The 18531-nt window shown below is 32.0% G+C and overlaps 1 protein-coding gene across 1 annotated transcript in view; it reads left to right on the forward strand.

The window, feature by feature from the left end:
- LOC140439381 (uncharacterized) overlaps nt 1-12350 on the forward strand; it is a 34467-nt gene extending 22117 nt beyond the window's left edge. Inside the window, exons 7-8 of the mRNA XM_072529244.1 lie at nt 5744-5875; nt 6206-12350. Coding sequence (XP_072385345.1) covers nt 5744-5875; nt 6206-6341 — 268 coding nt within the window. The 3' untranslated portion in view covers nt 6342-12350. The remainder of the gene's footprint in view (nt 1-5743; nt 5876-6205) is intronic.
- The last annotated feature ends 6181 nt before the right edge of the window (nt 12351-18531 follow it).

Below are 18531 nucleotides of genomic sequence, written 5' to 3' on the forward strand. Positions count from 1 at the left end.
GGTAACGGTTCCAAGGAACAGTTAAAAAGTAACAGAGCAAAAATGGAAAACAGATAGGTAAAAATGATCTAAGTATTCCTTGGCTTACGGAAGGAATAACTTAGTAAACAATTAAATTAAATGGTATAAAAATATAATGCAAAGAAAAAAAAATGTTTCTAAGTGTTTCTTGACTTACGGAAGAAACAACTTAGGACAGAAATATAGATAAATGAAATATGTAAATGTGAGAGTAAAATATGGAAATATTTCTAAGTGTTTCTTAACTTACGGAAGAAACGACTTAGAGTGGAAAAATAAAATACTCAAAATATAAAACGAGAAATGCAAAAATGAAACAGATTATAGAAATATGTCTAAGTGTTTCTTGACTTACGGAAGAAACAACTTAGAATAGAAAATAAACAAGAGAATCAAATATAGTAAAATAAATGCACAAATATTTATAAGTGTTTCTTGACTTACTGAAGAAACGACTTATAAAAGAAAATAAGAAAAATCAAATATAGAAAAGATGTGAAAATATTGCTAAGTGTTTCTTGACTTACGGAAGAAACAACTTAGCATAAAATAGAAAATGAAAGAAACAAATGTATTAAGTATTTTCTTAACTTAAGAAAAATATCTTAGATAAAATATCGGAAATAATAATGCAACAATGATTATGAAAATATTTCTAAGAGTTCTTTGACTTACCGGAAAAGAACGGCTTAGACAAACAATTAAAATAACAAGTCAAATATTCAGAGAAATATTTCTAAGAGTTCTTTGACTTACCGGAAAGAACTACTTAGACAAAGTACAAATCAAAATATAAAATATAAAAAGCAAGATAAATATTTCTAAGTGGTCTTAACTTACGGAAGAACAACTTAGACACAAAATACAAGAAAAATAAACAATCAAAATAACCAATTAAAATATCAAACAATCAGTATATGAACAAATATAGATCAAAGTAATATTCTAACCTGAAAAGGTCTGAATATACAATAATGCTAAAATAAAAATGGTATATAAGAAATCAGAAATAAAACAATAACTTAGTAGGAACAATAATAGCACCGACTAGGTCTACAGTAGAAGAGGCAAGCTCGACTGACCGATGAGAGAAAATCTACCTGCTTTTATGTAAAACAAATCCTTTGTTTTACTTAGCGAAAGTGGAATTTCCCTGCATCGAATCAATTAGAAATTTGGATTTGGCCAACCTTGGAATTCCCAAGTATTTTAACCGATATCCAAATTCCTTGATGCGTCGAGGACAGTCAATACTGTTTTAACAATACTGTATTGTAGTATTGATAAAACGTGTTATTGATAATAAGAGTGTTATAGTTTGTCGTTTTATAGTAAATTTTTAGTTATATTCTTATACAGAATTGTTGAAATTATTATATATATATAGTATATACACAGATTATTGAAATACACAATGGACGAAAAACCGAGTTGTTCCAAGAGAAGACAGCAAAATTCTGATGTTGATTCCAAAAATGAAAAGCCGCAAAAGAGACGGAAAATGTTAATGTCCGAAGAGAAGGTAATGATACGAAACGTTTATGAAGGAATTGTCGGCCGAAAAATGACATTAAATGTTATCCAAGCGGTCGACATTTGTAGCAGTTTAACAAAAGTATCCGTTAGCTGTATTTATCGTGTACTTAAAAATACATCGGAAAATAAAAAGCAAGAAAAAAAGTAAAACTAGAGGTAGGAAAAGCATTGTTTTCGATGACGAGGCAAGGAATATTATACGTCGAAAAATTCATTCATTTTATTTTCGGAGTGAAATTCCAACACTGAAAAAAATTTCTCAAGAGCTCGAAAACGATGACTCTTTATCCAAGATATCTCGTAGGGTCTTAATCAGAACCATGCGCGAAATGAACTTTCGATATGTAAAACGCAACAGAAAAAGTATGCTATTAGAAAAAAATGAAATTATTCTGTGGAGAAGAAAATATTTAGAAGAAATACGAAAAATTCGCAGCACTGGACGCAAAATATATTATTTGGATGAAACCTGGATTAACGAAGGTCATACAGTTAGAAAAGTTTGGCAAGATTTAAATGTCAAAAGTAAACGCGAAGCATTTATAGAAGGCTGGTCTACAGGATTAAAAGCTCCATCAGGAAAGGGACGGCATTTAATCATCACCCATATAGGAAGTGATACAGGGTTCCTTGATGATGGTTTGCTTCAATTTGAGTCGAAAAAAACAGGTGATTATCATAAAGAAATGACTTCCGAAGTATTTGAGCGCTGGTTTAAGAGAATCTTACCAAAATTGGAATCTGGGTCTGTGGTTGTTATGGACAATGCGCCATATCAGAGCCGCAGACTAGAACAATTACCGACGACGGCATGGCGGAAAGGGAGAATTCAAGAATGGCTTACAGAAAAGGGAATTGCATACGAAGTATCAATGCTCAAAATTCAACTACTTGACATTATTGCACGGTTAAGGAAAAGTGAATATCTTAAATATGTTGTGGATGAAACTGCAAAAGATTATGGTGTCAAAGTTCTACGTCTACCATCTTATCATTGCGAACTTAATCCCATTGAACTTATCTGGGCGCAAGTGAAAGGAAAAGTAGCACGCAATAACAAAACGCTCAAATTAAACGAAGTTAAAGAACTTTTGATTCAAGCAATCCTCCATGTAACTCCAGAGAACTGGGCTAAATGTATAGGCCACATAATTAAAGAAGAATATCGTATGTGGGAACTTGACACTGATGTCAAAGTTTTACTAGAGCCAATTATAATTACACCAGGTGAAGATAATGACAGCGATAGCAGCACTGCATCTCCAGATTTAGACAGCGAATAATATTTTCTAATAGTTTAGTAGGAACATCAGCATAAAAAAACCAAAAACAAAAAAAAAACGAGAAGAACATAGTAAGTGTGTATAGTGTTTGTGTTTAAATAGGATTTTATTTTGTTTTGTTTTATACTGTTAAAGTGTTTTGTTTATTTTATTTAATGGGACAATATGGCTCTTGGCGAACACCCATTTAAAACAAAGTGACGCGCCACAAGACATATCTCTCGGGTGGTGTGGAAACTGTCTTAAAATTTGTTTTAAAAAAATTTCATTGTGTAACTCTTTAAGGACGGGTCACGTCAAAAGACGTTTTAGCGTAACTTCCGCGACAGCCTGGTGGCATCAGTAAGCTTTCTGCAAAATTACTTGTTTTTTATAGCTTTTTGTTTGTGGCATTCTGTATTTTTAGGAGACTGTATGAAATAAGCCACAAAATATTTATTTATAGGTTTAATTTACTGATTTTTCGATCTCTATATAAAGACATCGTTTTCAAATATACAAGTGATAGTAATATTTATTTTTCTATGGCTTTTTGCTTGCCGTTCTGTATATTTAGAAATAATGTTAGGAATAAGTAACAATATATTTAATTGAAATGTTTAATTTACTGTCGTTTCGATCTCTATATAAAGAGATCGTTTTCAAATATACAAATGATAGCAATATTTATTTTTCTGTGGCTTTTTGCTTGTGGCATTCCGTATTTTTAGGGAGAATGTTGGAAATAAGCCACAATACATATATCTACATGTTTATTTTACTGACGTTTCGATCTCTATTACAGAGACCGTTTTTAAAGTTAAGAAAATAATATATGAATATATAATAATAAACAAATAAAATAAATATAACTATAATTTATATCTTTGAAAACGGTCTTTGGATATAGAGATGGAAACTTCAGTAAAAACCTGCAGATAAATATATTGTGGCCTATTTTGAACAATAATATTTAAACAATATAATATAATTAACGTTGAAATAAAAGTGAGTGTACGCCTTCAAACGATGACTCACTCTCCCAAATAGTGAAATTAGAGTTTTAGAAGTATATATCATGACTCTGCAAGGATTTATCAAAATTATAAAAGGGTTATAAGACTAAGAAAATTTTAAATAATTGATGGATTTGAAAACAAAGTTTTCAGTGTTTTATTGTTACAGAAAATTTTAAATTTACATTTTTTAACTTCAATTTTAACTTCAGTTTTAACTTCAAAGTCATGACAGCCAGTATGATCGTCAACGTTTCATAATCGGATAGTATACTGAAAGAAGAAGAATACTTCAATTTATCCGCATCAAATAACAAATTTAAATATTTTTGTATAATTTAGGTTTAGCATCTCTGGCGCAACTGTTATAAGACTACGGTTTGACAACGATTGGGCTCGCTATCGTACCGAACATCGTATTTTAATCGTTTTGTTGCTTTCAGGAGCTCTTTCATAAACGTAAATCCAGGTACTTTGCTGCGAGTTGTAGGTTACAGACTAGACGTCAGGATGGATATGTTGTTTGTTATCGTAAATCCAGGTACCTTGCTGAAAGTTGTCTGTGAGAGACTAGACGTTTGCTTGTTTGGACGTAATGAAAGAACGGAAGACCCGTGTATAACATTGTGCGAAATAATTAGATGTCTATTTTGAGCAGTGGACGTCCAATGTCACAACCTTGGTGTAGACTGAGTATGTCTTCAAATGAATATGTTGTTTGTTATTGTAAATCCGGGTACCTTGCAGAGTTGTGTGTAAGAGACTAGATATTTGCTGGCATCATGAAATGACGGGAGATACGTTGCAAAGGTGCGAAAGAATTGGATGTCTAGGTTGATAAATGGACGTCACATGTCACATCCATGGTGTAGGTTGAATACGCCGTAATGGATATTTTGTTTGTGGTAGCCGTGTATCAGGTAAATCCAGGTACTTTGCTTCGCGTTCGTTTCAAAGGTCATATAAAATATCACATTCTACATAAATGTCACGTTCTGTGTTGTCACATCTCAAATTCTACATCAAAATACAACATAAATATGACATTCTTTGTCAAATGTCACATTCTACGTCAAACGTCACTTAAAATATCACGTTCTTCATAGATATCGCGTTTTACGTGTCAAATTGGACCAATAGAAGCGAAGATATGTACCTAAGGCACCTTTGAATACTGACACGTTTACTTTTTGTACGAGTATACAATCGTATTACATTTGTTAAATCCTATCACGTGATACCTCTCACGTCCCTATACATTAAACCGTTTAGTTACTACAAGTTTAAGGGCTTTATGTGTTTCGTTACTCTTTGAAACGGATCTGTCGATATAAGTTGCTCCTCGCAACTGCGAGTATGTACAGCGGTAGGCTACAAGGCGACGCGCTATCAAATAAATGAAGTAATACTTACGTCAGCTCTTATCCTTTGTATTAGACTGGCGGCAAAATTTCTCCAGACTGAGCCGCGCAGCCGATTGTCTAAGTTGCTTTAAAGTCGCCTCTTATAATCAATCTTGATCTTGATTCATCAAGAAATTGGTATAGCTTTTCTGTTTTGGTACATGTCGAGGAGGACAATATAATGCCACACTGCTAACTTTATTTAATTTAGTTAAATTAAATTTTTTCAAAAGATTTTTATGTTTATCACCCTAACATTTAAAGATTGTAATTACCATTTAAATGGGAATAAGCCACAATTAAAGGTTAAAGTACGTTTATTGACGTTCAATTTCCACTTCGGAAATCGTTCTCAAAATACAAACATTAGTAAATTAAACAAATACCTTTAATTGTGGCTTATTCCCATTTAAATAGTAATTACCTTAAAATGCCACAAGAAAATAGCTTCAGAACATTATAAAGATTTTAAATTTCAATACTATTAAACTTTTTTTTATTTCAGGACATGTGTTAATTGCAAAAAGTCATTTGTAAAATCCAATGGATGTAACAAAATGACATGCGTATGTGGCGCAAAAATGTGTTATTTATGTGGCCAAGCAGTTAATGATTATTCACATTTTGGAGATGCAAGGTAAATTTTTTTAAAAATCAACTTGGATATATATTTTATATTTATCGTAAACTGGAGTGACGTATCATAAATCCAGTGGCTTAGTAACTGTTTAATAAGAAATATCGCTAATAAAGATTCTCTGTTTTTTATTACGAACTATAGTAATTGTGGTATGTAAAAAAACTTGTTGAAATCGGTTAATAACTTCAAATTTAAGACGCTTTTGAGTGTTTCAAATCTAAATGAGTCGTACTGTAGATAGCTGGTCATGTTTCCTCACGTAGTCCGATTGAGTAGTTCATATACACAAATAAAGTTTTTTTTTATTCTTACCAGTCATTTTTTCAGATGCGCCTTGTTTAGCAATGACGTGGAGATCAATTTACAAAGAGTATTAAAAGGAGCCCAACAGGCCAAGAATGACTTGGGCAATGTCGAGATCAAATTTGATCCAACTCTCAACATCCAGGAATTTTTTTACTAAAGACTGATGAATGTTCAAATACGAGTGCCAAATTTGTACTGCAAGATATACTTTATTTAAGTGATATATCGTTAGTTTTTAAGATAATATTTCGTGATTATTAAATGGCTGTTGATTGTGGTATTTCTGGTGATATGAAGATGACAAAACATTTGGTTTTTGTATTGTTCTTGGAAAATTTGTGAGTATGTCCTAGAATAATAAACTTTTTAATTAGATATGTACTGAACATACTAATACATTTTAAGTCTGAGTGCCTTTAATAACGTTAGTGAATAAGAATGATCTACAAAACCGAGGTTTTTAACTCAAAATGACTCATTCCCAAAATGCTCAATGTTTTACACCACCATACATTATGTTGTACACTTGTTAGGTTAACTACTTGTTAAAGTAGATATAAGTAATTATTTTATTCGTTAACTATGGTCTAGAATTGTATATTTTACACTCAAATATCGAGAACACTTGTTACCACAACACAATAAAGTAATAAGATGGGTTAATGATTTACACTTTGTTGAGATCAATCGATGCGTTTCTTTACATGTTTTTGTTTTTTTTTACCATAATTTATATTGTTTGTTCCCCCCCCATTTCTGCTTCTGGAGGAAATAAAATACAATTACTTAAGAGATAAAATATCACATTAACCCTTTAACTGCCGTGTACGTCATATCGACGCACACGACTTTTGTATTAAACGCCGTGTGCATCGATAAGACGCACACGTAGTATCATCAATTTTTGCTTTGTGTGTCTAAGGCGCGCACAGTTTCCATGCATTTATATGATGTTTTCAATTGCCCTGGCGTAGTAGAACTTACACTAGAAATGGCTTGTAAAAATAAAAATCTGTTCAATAAAAAAAAATATTTTACATTTTTCTCACAAAAAGGAATAAGCATAGTTAATAACGAAAAAACAAAGGAAATAAATGTAGTCAAGCAATTTTGTGAATAGTCTAAAAACAATTTTGGCACATATGTGGTTTTTCGGGATATACAGGGCACATAATATATCGAACAGTCTTGGCCATTTTTAGCGCATAATTTCTGCCTTGCTCTCGAGAGTATCTGGTATAGCAGCTCTTACAGCGACTTCTAATGACTTTGCCCTCTTTCTTTGCCACTTCTAGCTTATGTCTGATGGCCGGTAATGCCTCTGAAATATTACGATCGTCGTCAGAATAGTGGAGTAACTGACTGCATAACTTTTCTCTAAATTTTACTACAGATAGTTTATTTTGATGGCTCTTATTATACAGAAACAATGAATTGAAAACCGTTGTCCCCAGTAAACTCTCAACAGCTGCTTTTCTATACCATTTTAGAGCCTTTCGTACAGCCGAAGAATAGGAAGCTCTCTGGTCCGAAAGATCTATACAGGTTTTAGCAGCATTATAATCTGCTACCGCTAGTGGTTTCTGTCGCTGACATATTTCTACCATATTATCGGTGTGTACCGTACATCTCTTTTGTCCTTCCACTTGAATACTGTAATACCATCACTCTCCATTCCAAAAATTTGACCTTTAGCGAGACTCCTTTTGATGACGTTTTTAGGGTTACATTTACAATTGCTTCGTAAAGTACCAACGAGATGTGTAGCTTGCTTTGAGAACTTCCTGGCTAAATTCACACTTGTGTACCAATTATCAGTGATTAAAGTCCTTCCAGAGTCAAGAAGAGTTTCCATAAGCTCTAATACTGTTTTGTCTGCAATTGATTGTCCATCTTGCTTAGTTATTTCTTTTCCACAATATATTTTCATATTATATGTGTAACCACCATTGACACATAGTTTGAATATTTTGATTCCGAACTTATGGCGTTTACCCTTGATGTATTGACGGAACTTTAGTCTTCCTTTGAAAGGTATCATCGTTTCATCAATGCATACCGTTTTGGAGGAAATAAAATATTCCTGATATTTTATTACTAGCTTATCAATAAGACTCTGAACCTTATGCAAACGATCTTCTGGAGGACACACTTCATTATCAGCAAAATGCCACATTCGAAGTATTAACTCAAATCTGTTTCTTCTCATAAATTTACATGCCGGACTATTATATAGTTCAGAGCGACTCCAATAATGTGATAGAGAAGGTTTTTTATCTAAACCCATCCATAAAAGTATACCCAAAAATACGTGCATTTCAACAGCGTCAGTATCTCTCCAGGCATTCAGACGGGACTGCTTAGTTAGTGACTCATCTGTAATCTTTTCTATAATAACTTGCTCAGCGTAGCGGTTTGTTTCATGAACCATGAGGTCGATGAGATCATCGTTGACAAATAATTTAAACATCTCGAGTTCAGTTTTTGTTGTTAAATCCGCAATAACTTCTGGGGGGATTCCGTAAGTGTTATCATAGACAAAATTTTTTTGATTTCTGCTAGAACACTTTCTCCATGTTTTATTGTGTTCGTCCAGAAATAATTCCTCGTCTATCTGTGATAGCTGTTGTGAGTGTGGAGTAGAAGTATCAGAGGAACTCGATTCTTTAGAATTGGAAAATATTACTGGGCTGTGGCAACCTAAAACAAAATATTTATAATAAAATCTACCTATAATTATTATTATTTCTAGCCGTTACCTTCTCTTTTTTGTTTTGAAGTGGACGGACGAGTTTCATCTTCTGACGTTTCTGTTATATCCGGGAAATAATTTTTATCCGCCAACGAGTCGTCAGAATCGTCAATTTCGTCGCTCATGCCGCTCTCAATACTCCTATCCAGCTCATTTTCCTCAATATCTGCTGCCCATATTTCTAGCTGTTTTTGTTGTTTTTTATATTTTTTCCAAGACATTTTATCGTCCTGATACACTAACAATATACCAACTTGTATAACTAATACACTAATAGTATAAAAAATACAATCAAATTAAGATAAACTCGCAAACAATATAACTACGAAATACAACTAAACGTAACCGTAACTCAAAACTTACTGACTTGCATAAACCTGTCTTACTGTGCGAAGTTTAGTACGCGTTCCCACTCTAAAATGTGTGCGTCACATAAGCGCACACGTCATACAAACCATTTTGTTCTAGGCTACGCCGTGTGCGTCATTTTATCACACATTTTTTTTCTTCTAAAATGACACTAAATTTGCAAAAATAAATTTAACTGATCTCCCATACGTTTGTTAATTATAAAAAATGTGGATTTCAATGATAAAAATTTTGGCGTCAACGTAACCTGTTATAATTTCGCCTGGCAGTCAAAGGGTTAAAGATGAGACCTCTATTTGCAAAAGAACCAATCTCCACCCTGGCAAAATTTGCCGTAAATCGTAATTTTTTACCGTGGACATATTTGTAAAACCTGGAGCCACAAAATTCGTTATCCATAAACTTTGATTGCTCAAAATTAGTTTTTCTTTGCTAGTTTCTTGGTTGTTATTAAAATACTCTTATAATTAAAGAAAACTATTTGGAGATTTGGTAATTTTGAAATAAACAGACCAGGAGATTGGTTATTTTGTAGTAAAAACAATATCACTCAGCTTAAAAAAAATGCAATAAATATGCATCCGGAAATCCTGTATTACAGAGATAGTATATTACAGAAATGTTTATTTTTGTTTTTCTCTAAATAATATTTCAAATAATTTAGTTGAATATTACTTTTACGTGGATACGAAGCAAGTACATCTTTGATGTAAATTTTTGAAAATATTCCCTAATTTAAAATAACGTGCAGCGATTAGTTTAAATCGAAATATCTGGAGAATGATTGTTCGTTAGCCAAACAAAACAAATTGCCAACAAAGATGATTGTCAAACAAATCCTTTTTATTTTTGATATCTGAAAGTGCCAACTCTGCAGTGCTTTGAATGTAGACAATGCTTCGGTTTTCCAATCGTAAAACTTGAAATCCATATTGGGGCGCTGCAAAGTTGTACTTTCAGATATTATTTTAAAATAGTCCTCAGGTGTCCTCAGATTTTTTACATTTTTTATGATTCTCACTATGACGTTTTGATTACTAGAGCCCAATCTTTAAAAGCTACAGCATGAAATTTTAGTTTTGCGTTTTAACAACAAATGTAAGGTACATATTTCAAATATGCTTAAAAACGTTAGATTTAAACGTTCACACAACAAACAATCTAAAACATTCACTTAAATCTTAAATTTTTTTTTAATTGCACTAGTACGTTTTTCAAAAGAACAAAACTAAAACAGTCTTTTTAAATGCATTTTCTGTGACGTGTGATCGTTTGTAATGTAAAACATTAAATTCTGCGTTTTTTATTCATATTTCAATTGCCTCATATTTGTTACCACAACTCCAAATTAGATTTTCGTGTCATAGTTTTTAAAGATTGATCTCTAGAATGAAAAGTTTACTACAACTGGTCAATGAAAGTTATCAATTTTATTGATCTCACAAGAATCGTAAAAAATGGCAAAAACTTACGGCACGTTAATTTATTTAACACTTTTATAAAAGCTGAGTTTTAAAACGCATCTTAATTTTTGTCGATAGGACATTTGGATCAAAAGATATTGAATTTTTACCTTCCAGCTGATACAAATTTTATTGAACATTGATTTCGTGCGCGTGACAGACATGCAAAATCGACGGTTGCTTCAAGCGTTGTTTCTAAGAGAACGGTTCATTCTACACCAAAAACGCTTATAAACATTTTTGTTCAAAATTATCTCATCTACATTTTTTATTTGAAAAATTTTTTTCTACGGTGTACAGATTCTTGGTAAATAGATTTTTTTGCGTTTTTACCCCCCTACGAGGGGGGTTTTAGGGGGAAGCCCGGAGGTAAAAGTGGTAAACATTTTTGCATCTTTTTTGGGGTACCAAAATTAATATTCTCTGACGACTGGATTAATAATAAATAATATTATAATATGTTGCACCCTTAACGGAGCTTCAATGAAAAAATTTTTCCCATTTTTTATCAAATCATTAACAAGTGGAAATTGCAGCCACATAGTCTCAGCAACGCGATTCAATCCGTGTGCTAGACTTGTATAGTGAATTAGGTTTGGATAAAACACTTGTAAGGTTTGATGCTGTTTTGGTCATATATGGTACATCGTCGGAAAGCATTAATACTATTTTATTGGTGGGCTCAGCCTCGGGAAGATAAAAATTTGTTAAAGCTTCATTTACGAATCTTGAAACTGTATTGTTCTTGTTGCTTACGGTTCTTTTGAGCACACTAAATAACCTTTCGTTAAGATTTCTTCGTGAAGTACCCCTAAGATTAAATTAGCGACGTATCTTCCACAAATATCTGTAGTAGTTTCCACAGCAAACCAGATGTAATTGTTCCCCACTAGTCTTTTTACTTTTTTTTGTGGTTTCCTTGTAAACGCAATTAACATTTTTTCGCAGAATACTTTCATCCGGTACATGTATTTGACAGTACTTTTCCAAAAACGAGTTAAAACTTTAATTTTGCAGTTTATTTAGTGGGAATTCGAGTCCACCATTTCACTGCCTATATCAAAATTAAATTTCTGCTTTCCGCTATATCTCAAAGTTGATTATAAGTATTTTACAATTGTTTGTTGCTTACATTTATTTGTAAACATTTTTTAGGGTTTCTTGATGTAAATATGTTTTTACATGTTGTACTATATTGTATTTTTTGTCGCATTGTATCTGTTATCAATGATAACATCAACAAGTTCCTTAGAGAATCAATGCAGGCTGTTTCCTGCTTAGTTTCGCTGCTTAAAAAAAATGCAATAAATATGCATCCGGAAATCCTGTATTACAGAGATAGTATATTACAGAAATGTTTATTTTTGTTTTTCTCTAAATAATATTTCAAATAATTTAGTTGAATATTACTTTTACGTGAATATGAAGCAAGTACATCTTTGCCGTAAATTGTTGAAAATATTCCCTAATTTAAAATAAAGTGCAGCGATTAGTTTAAATCGAAATATCTGGAGAATGATTGTTCATAGGGACTTTTATCACGTATGTTTTCTACAATAAAATGATGGATTTCTGACAAAAATGAAATTCACTTACGTACAAATTGATAGTTCTAGAAAAGTTAAAAAGAGATGTAGATGATATCCTTTACAACTAACCCAATACTGAGGTCACATTAAAATTTTGCATGTCGGAATATAACTCAAATGCCAATTTTCATCCAAATATCGGCATTATTTCTAATATTACTTGCAAAAAACGAAAATAAACAAAACTTTAACACCCGGTATTTCTGAAACACGAACACATATTTATAGTATTTATTTTAAGCAGGAAATTCCACTAATTTTTTTCGCTTTATTAAGGAAACCCTATTGATATGGATAATTTGTAAATTAATACTGACTTTACACATGCTCTACAAAATAATTTACCATGTTCGAATGTTAACTCTTTATATTCCCTTATCTATTCAGTTACGGTTGGTTTTGACTTTTAACAGTTTAATTTATTTTCAAATATTTAACATAAATGCCGCTACAATGCATATATGAAAAGCAACAATAAACGACTAAACAATCTATACATTTATAGTCTCAATGAGGTTTTACCTACAGAAAATTAACAAACTGTCGATATAATTAATATTTTTCGACAGGCTTCTATAGATTATGTTCTGAAGAATAGAATCATATAAAAATTATGTCAAATGCAAAAATGATAAGATTATATATAAAAAAAAAGCACACAATAAGAATAAGAATTCAAAAAAGACATAAAACAAGCATACAAAAGTGGTTTCAAATAACTTTTGCATATTTCATTCATATTTAAAAAGAAAATATTCCTGCTTTTATTATTTACCATAAACATTATGCTTAGAAATCCGGACTCTATTTATTAGCGCCTCTAGTGACTGGATTATAAACTTTGCTCATTTTCCGACACCGTCTGAATCAAGGGGCACATTTTGTGTTGATCAGTTTCTATATTCTTTGCTCTCAGTTGTTAACCTTGTTATTATTTTTTTCCTAGCACGCTTCTTGCTCGCTCAACAACAAGGTATTCCTCTTTTCGTTTCATATTTAAAGATTTTCAAATTTCTATTCAAGTTTTATCACTGTAAAGTCTAGTTTGGTTAGTTCTCTTATTATTGATTTTCCTATTATTAATAGCAAATGCGTATACTATGTCCTTTTATTTCCATTGATTTTTTTGGATGTACTTGTACCACTTTTGTAACTATGTGGACTATGAATCATATTTAAAAACAGTTTGAAAAATTATATGAGTTCTCAAACCAGATTGCAAAGTTCGACTTTGATAATACATTATCATCAAGTATCGATCTTGTATGTGGGTATACCACTAAACCCACCAATGACTTTTATCTACTAGACTTTTTTACTAATCATAAGACATATCCGATTTTCTTCCATATTGCGATAAGTTCAACATTTTCAAATAGTACCACTGCTCGGGAACAGTTCTCTTTTGTCAGGTTTCTAGATTTATAATTGATCAAATATAACAACATATTTGTTTTGACGTATATATGACAACAGATGTTTCTTAGGTAAGCTTGGCACAAACGTCTTAAAACTTACCTATTTAAATGTCATCAATTAATAACTGAATTGAACGATTAAGTTTTAGGAAATTACTCGAGTGGTGCTGCGATTTGTTGGAGGGTATTTTTATGAAAATTTTAAATGATGCATGGATAAATTAAACATTTATTTTTATATTAGCGATAGGTTGTAGCATATTCATAATATTTTAGTATTAAACTTAGTACTTATCTATAGGTTATACATATTTACATTTAGATATTTATTATGTTAATTATTGATACGAATTTAATTTAAAATGTCTTAATAAAACTATATGAAACTGTTTTTACACTTATACGCAGTTTCTTAATATTGTTCTGAAGCTATTTTCTTGTGGCATTTTAAAGTAATTACTATTTAAATGGGAATAAGCCTCAATTAAAGGTTAAAGTAAGTTTATTGACGTGGCTTATTCCCATTTAAATAGTAATTACTTATACACAGTTTTATAATGGATTGTAGACGTTTTAACAGAACTTTAAAAAATATCTTTGTGTTGTTTCTTGTGTGTACTGTACTTGTGACTACTGTATTCAACAAACTGATGGATGTCTTGATTATCCTAATTCGCTATCCTTCGTTTGGTTACTTTGAAACAAATATTCTAAGTGTATCCAATCATAATATCATCTTACTGCTCCAATATACTAAAATTGTATTACAAACATTTAAATATAACTTCAAAACGGTGTTGTTAATGTTTTTGAGGTAGCTGTGTGCCTGGAACCACTTTATTTATGGGTAATTAATTTGGGTACATAGCGTCAAAATAAAGTAGCTCAACCAACATAGAACTTAAGCTACAGTATACCCAACATAACTTTTATCACTTGAAGTAACATATTACTACATAAAAATATATAATGATTTTCTCTTTTTGCATGGTTGACAAACTTGATTTTTCTTCTATATAATTTATCTCGGAATATGTCCATTGATTGTCCATGTGTTCATATTAAGAATACTTGATTAACATACATATCCTTTGATTGAGTACATATCCTTATAGGAGCACCTAGAGATGACTGATTTAATAATTTATAGAGGGATTACTCAATATCTTTATTAAGACTTTAATACAATATTAAGTTTTAAAGGTTTTACTGTATTACTTTTTCAAAAAATTTGTAGTTTTATATAAAAATTATAAGTATTATATGTAATAAACAAAACCTAATTGTGTTTTATTATTAGTATCAGTAGACTTTGGAGTCTAACAAGTATGTTATAAAAGTATATCTCCGTACAAAGAGTATGGAGTTGGTATATGCCCTTAAAAGAAGAAGGCTACAAATTGCTTTCATTCAAGAGACGAAGTAGAAAGGACAAAGGGCGAGATACAAATAGTGGTATGAAGGGAATAGAAACACTAGAAATAGAGTTGGTCGACGTGCTGATATACCATAATACCACAATTGTAGTGAGTGACTCATATTTTCGATGTAGACCATTGCGAATCTAAGAAGAACTTTTATAACGAATTGATAGTCATTATTATAGACCTTGGTATTTATAGACCTTGAGAAAGCATATGATAGTGTCCCGTTAAAGAAAATGTTTGAGGTCCTTGAAAGATCCGGATTGGATTCGACGTATATCCGAGCAATATATAAATTGATATATAAATTGTACGAAAATGCAGTTAGTTGTGTAAAAATTGGAACCAGAACCTCAAATGAATTTAAAGTCACTAAAGGCCTAAAGCAAGTGTGCTGTTTGTCACCGACACTCTTTAAAATATACGTCCAAGAAATAAATGTATAATTTAAGTGCTATATTTTTTTAAATGGGGTTTTTATTTTCTGATGTTAACAAAAACAAAAAACTTTTAATTTGAAGTAGATTTTAATTTTAATTTTTATCTTTTAATTAATACCTATGTAATAAGGACATCTTAAAGTTATGTGTACGTTAATACTCTCCGTTCCTCTAATCAAACCCATCCTTTAAATTTCGTGTTCACTTCTTTGCTTCCTATGAAGGATGAAATATAGCGGATAGAGTGGATCCTGAATTGGATAAAAATGTGTGATTCACAATTGAAGAAGCACCAAAACGCTAGTACAACTTTTAAAAGTAAAACGGGTAAAATCCGTTTTTAAAGTAAAAATCAAGACCCTTAGTGCTTATTTAAAAGCACTACAGCATAAAGAATTTTTAACACCCTGTACAAATAACTCCGCCCATCGGCACTTCTTCTATTCTTTATATTATTCATTGACTATTAGTGACATTTATTAAGTTGAGATCCTTGCTGTGCTGCAGTGATCTCAGTTTGGGAACCAAGATGCGGATAGTGAGGTGCTACGTTCTTCCAGTGTTACTATATGGAGTTGAAGCCTGGACACTGACGCAAGCCACTGAAAAACGAATCGAAGCCTTCGAGATGTGGATATACAGAAGGATACTAAAAATATCTTATGTGGACCATGTCACCAACGTTGAGGTCCTACAGCGCATGACAAAAGAAAAAGAAGTGCTTAATTTAATTAAACAACGTAAGCTTGAGTACCTCGGCCACGTGATGCGGAACGAAGAAAAATATCGAATTCTTCAACTCGTTATGCAGGATAAAGTATTTGGCAGAAGAGGACCGGGACGCCGTCGTATCTCGTGGTTGAAAAATCTACGACAATGGTTTGGGATGACCTCAGCGGAGCTGTTGATGACCGGATAAGGCACTGAAGAAAAATAAGATTAGTGACCCGACTTAGGTAAAGAAATACGCATATTTGGAAAAGTTATAACCGAAAATCAGTTTTAGTTAGTCTGTTAGACGGCACGTCTCGATTCAGTTACATTTTGTTTCATTGAAAATGTCGCGTATTTGTTACAATCATGGCCGGTCCATAAAAAAAATCCGTTTTACCGATGCTGCTTTTGAAGATACAGCTTTGAAGTGGTTCGAGGAATTAGATAGTGACGCTAGTGATGTTGATCAAGTACAAGATGATGTTTATTTGGAATCTGATAGCCAGACGGATTCAGACATTTCTACGGAAAGTGATGAAGAAAATATTTCGGAAGAAAATATAGTTGAGACTAATAATCAAACATATTTCTACGGAAAAGACCGATTCAGGTGGTGTAAATCTGAAGTTCGAGCAGTATCTCGTACAAGGAAACATAATTTAGTAACAAAAATTCCCGTCATAAAAACAAAAGCACGAAGTCTTGGAGAGGAAGCTGATCCTCTAAAAGTATGGCAGTTATTGTTTGACGAAAATATATTATGTGTTATTCAGTGGACCAATCATAAATTGAATTTAATGAAAATAAAGTATAATGATCCAAATAAACATGACCTCAAGGATATTGACATAAGGGAGATGAAAGCTTTCATAGGACTCCTCGTATATTCTGTGTTATTCAAATCGAACCATGAGAATATAAAAACGCTTTTTGCAACAGATGGAACTGATGGAAATTTTTAGAACTGTCATAAATCAAAAGCGTTTTGCAGTCATTTTATCAGCTCTTCATTTTGATAATCCAGATGATCGAAAAGAAAGAAAAAAACATGATGCAGTAGCAGCAGTTTCTTATATATTCAATTCTTTTATTGAAAATTGTCAAAACGCATATGGCCTAGGTCAATCGACAATTGTTGATGAAATTTTTGTCAGTTTTAGGAGAAGGTACCGTTTTAAAATGTATGTCCTAATAAGCCATGAAGTATGGCATAAAAATAATGGCTCTGTATACTGTGGCAAAGACTCAGACGGCTTAAGTCTTTTACCCGAAAAAAAAAAAAAAAATTCAAAACCAACACAGGCAGTCTTGCGGTTAACTAAACCTTTAATTGGCAGCAACAGAAACATAACTGCGGACAACTGGTTTTCGTCTTTGAAACCAGTCAACTTTGAAAAAGAACAAACGTGAAATACCTCCGTCATTTTTGGCCAATAAAACGAGAGAACCTGGTTCTAGTGTTTATGGGTTTAGAGAAGAGTGTACAATGGTCATACAATGGTATTGGTCAGAAAAAACAAAGCTACAATTTTAATATCATCAATGCATGATAGAACTTGTAATGATTCTTCAATAGAAAAACCAGAAATAATTCCATATTATAATGCCAACAAAGGAGGTGTTGACTGCATGGACGAAAAATGTGCTAAAAGTTCGTGTAGTCGAAGAACTTGCAGATGGACTCTTGATGTTTTTTTTTCGTATAATAGATATTGCTATTGTAAATGCATACATACTGCACGAAAGTTACAAAAACAATTCTAAAATTTAAGAAAAATCTGCTTTTGCTAAAATATTAGCAAAACAATTAGTAGATCATATGAAGCGAAGAATGGGTAACTTTCGAGTACCGCGGGTAATTCGTGCTAGTATAAAGAGTATTTTTGGAATTCCTGAGAATAACCAAGTAGATAATAACGAGCCATTAGTACTAGGGAAGCGAAAAATATGTTATTTGTGCCCTCGCAAGAAAAAAAGGTATGACAAAATACCTTTGTGACCGATGTAGAAAACCTGTGTGTCTTTAGTATACGAAACCAATTTGTACCAATTGTATGTAACTTTTACAGTTGCTGGACATTTTTTTCAACATCAAAATAATTTCACGAGTTAATTTTTACGTAATCCAGTATGTATTGTGCCTTTCATATAAAAAAACCTTACTTGATGTATATTTAT

This window comes from Diabrotica undecimpunctata, chromosome 4, assembly GCF_040954645.1.
Source record: "Diabrotica undecimpunctata isolate CICGRU chromosome 4, icDiaUnde3, whole genome shotgun sequence".
Taxonomy (NCBI): Eukaryota; Metazoa; Arthropoda; class Insecta; order Coleoptera; family Chrysomelidae; genus Diabrotica; species Diabrotica undecimpunctata.